Source organism: Tyto alba, unplaced genomic scaffold, assembly GCF_018691265.1.
Source record: "Tyto alba isolate M040663 unplaced genomic scaffold, T.alba_DEE_v4.0 Super-Scaffold_20000042, whole genome shotgun sequence".
Lineage (NCBI taxonomy): Eukaryota > Metazoa > Chordata > Aves > Strigiformes > Tytonidae > Tyto > Tyto alba.
Window position 1 is genome coordinate 10,739,703 of NW_024881293.1, and position 2,465 is coordinate 10,742,167.

General features: G+C 63.0%; 1 protein-coding gene across 1 annotated transcript; it reads right to left on the reverse strand.

The window, feature by feature from the left end:
* Positions 1 to 375: 375 nt before the first annotated feature.
* GADD45B (growth arrest and DNA damage inducible beta) lies at positions 376 to 2,205 on the reverse strand. The gene is made up of 4 exons (XM_032999313.2): positions 1,995 to 2,205; positions 1,779 to 1,880; positions 1,275 to 1,488; positions 376 to 1,105 (listed from the first exon to the last, which is right to left on the reverse strand). Exons 1-4 carry the CDS (start codon positions 2,030 to 2,032, stop codon positions 992 to 994), a joined length of 468 nt encoding a protein of 155 aa, XP_032855204.2. The 5' UTR covers positions 2,033 to 2,205; the 3' UTR covers positions 376 to 991.
* Between the last annotated feature and the right edge of the window lie 260 nt (positions 2,206 to 2,465).

A 2,465-nucleotide genomic window follows, 5' to 3' on the forward strand; every position in this document is an offset into this window, starting at 1 on the left:
CACAGGGGGAAGGAATGAATCCCCAAAGCCTGGGACAGCCCCCACCCCATGCTGGGTGTCCCCCGCGGGGGGGGGGGAACCCACACATCTCATCTTCCCCCAGACCCAGGGGCCACGTGTGGGGTGCTAGCCCTGGGTATTTTTCATGGACAAACTGTTTTTTGGAGAAAGGGGGGGGGGGGGGGGGCACCTCCTTCCACAGGCAGGTGGCAGGGCTGTGCATGGGTAGGAAATGCCACCCCCCACCCCCCCCCCCCATGCCCTGGGAAGGGGTGGGGAGCAGAGCCAGCACCCTCCCCACCCCGAAACCCGTCTGGGAGCGGCTGCTCCTGCTGCCCGTGGGAACGGCTCCAGCAGCACAGGGGGAGGCAGACATTGGTAAGTTCAGGTATTTTATTGCAAATAATTATTTTTTCTTTCTTAAATCAGTATAAGAATAGACTCTGGACTAGATTCAGATCAGGGTCTCCAAGTGGCTTGAGTGCAAAAACTGAAACTGGTGTTGCAGGTCCATCAAGAGAGATGATGATTTATCCCTTGGAAAAAAGCAGTTCTTTTGCAAAAAAAAAGAAATCCATCCCTCTGCAGTCCTCGCCTCCCTCGAGTCACAGATGCCAAAAAGAAAAATCAAACCAGTCTCCATCTCCTCCCCGCGCTCCGCAGTGCCCGTCCTGGGGCTCCTCGGCACAGTCCCACGGTCCCCGTGGCCAAGCACAACTCCTCGGCACGGCTCCGGTGCGCTCCGGCCAGCGTCCCACCGGGCTGCCGGCACAGCCCGGCCACGGCTCGCCTCCTTCCCATGCCCACCAGTGCGGTCGGGCTGCTCCTTTCTCCTCTCCGGTTAAAAAGAAAAATAAAATCGGTGGGTGTTTGGGTTTGTGTTTTTTTTTTTTTTTTTTTTAACTGGCCATTTCTCTTCCGTTTTTCCTGCTGTGTTTTTTTTTTTTTTTCCTCCTCTTTCAGGTAGAGCCAGGCATCAGCTGGGGCTGGCTCAACGCTCCTGCAGACAGACGTATGGCACCCACTGGTTTTTGTCACGGCTCTCAGCACAGTAACTGGCCACCTCTGCCAACCCTTGGCTCTTCCAGGCATCCGTGTGCGGGTTCTGGGGAGAAGAAACACAATGTTAGTGCCACTGTCGCCCTGACACGTGGCCCTGAGTGTGCGTATCCCCCGCCCCCAAAACACATCCCCCTCCCTCCCGTCCTCGGGGTGATGCCCGGTGTGAATCACGGGGCCGCCGGTGTGTGGCCGTGCATCACCGTCCCACTCACCGTGACTAAGAGGCAGTGGAGGTCGCGGGGCTCGGCGCCGGGCTCGGGCTCGCCCAGGATGGTAGCCAAGCGCTGCATCCCCGAGACGCGCAGGATGTGGATGTCGTTGTCGCAGCAGAAGGCCTGGATGAGGGTGAAGTGGATCTGCAGGGCGATGTCACCCTCGTCTTCCTCGTCGGTGGCCAGCAGACACAGCACCACGCTGTCGGGGTCCCTGCGGGCGCACGTGGCGTTAACGGGGGATACACCCTCACCAGCTCTGCGTGGGGTGTAACCCCCCACCCTGGTGCTGTCCCACCCATGTCACTGGAGCCACCTCCCTGCGTGCAGCTAAGGGATGGGGGCAACCCCCCCCCCAAACTTTGCACAAACCTATTGCAAAGAACCAGCCCTCCCAGAGGGATCCCCACCATGCAAACTGCACTGGGGCTACCCGGATCCCCCACAGGCACCTTGCAGCCGCCCTGCTCGCCCCCCCCAGGGCCCCCCCTCCGAGCTACTCACACGTTCATCAGCTTGGCGGACTCGTAGACCCCCACCGTGAGCCGGTCCTGCCGCTGCGCCGCCACCAGCACCCGCTCCACCGCCTCGCTCACCGCCTGCATCCTGCGGGAGAGCAGAGCCGGTGAGCGGCGACGGCGACAACGACCCGTCCCAGTCCCAGTCCCACTCCCCCCCCCCCCCCCCCCAGCTCAAGCCCAGGACCCTCCCGACACTTACTTGGTGCTGTCGCAGGGCACCAGCTCCTCCAGGGTCATGGTGCAATTGTAAATCCGAGGCGGGCGCCGAGAGGCCGCGGGCTCCGCTTAGGGTTGAAGGAGAAAAAGAAAATCCTGAAAGCGATAATCCCAAACGCGGTCGCGGTTCAGTTCTGTCGCGGCTCTGTCGCGATCACCCGTCCCCTCCAGCCGCCGCTCCAGCGCGATCGCTCTGCGCCGCGGCTGCCGCCGGCGCCGCCTTTTATAGGCTCCCTCGAGGGGCGGGGCGGCTCGCGGCGCCCCCGCCTCGTCCATTGGCTGGCCCGGCACAAAGGAACGGGAGGGCGCCGCGGGGATTGGGCGCCGCTGGGTGGGTCCCACGTGGGGGGATGAGGCGGGGAGGGGGGGGAGTGAGCGTGGGGAACCCCCGCCCCGAAACTGCCTCCCCCCCCCCCCCCCCCCATCCAACACGGGACCGAGCGGGGAATCGGGG

Coding starts and splice junctions, on each gene's coding strand:
- GADD45B (XM_032999313.2), bottom strand. CDS start 2,032: ATGACCCTGGAGGAGCTGGTGCCCTGCGACAGCACCAA. Junction 1,881..1,994: donor GTGCCCTGCGACAGCACCAA/GTAAGTGTCGGG, acceptor GCTCTCCCGCAG/GATGCAGGCGGTGAGCGAGG. Junction 1,489..1,778: donor TCCGCCAAGCTGATGAACGT/GTGAGTAGCTCG, acceptor GTGCGCCCGCAG/GGACCCCGACAGCGTGGTGC.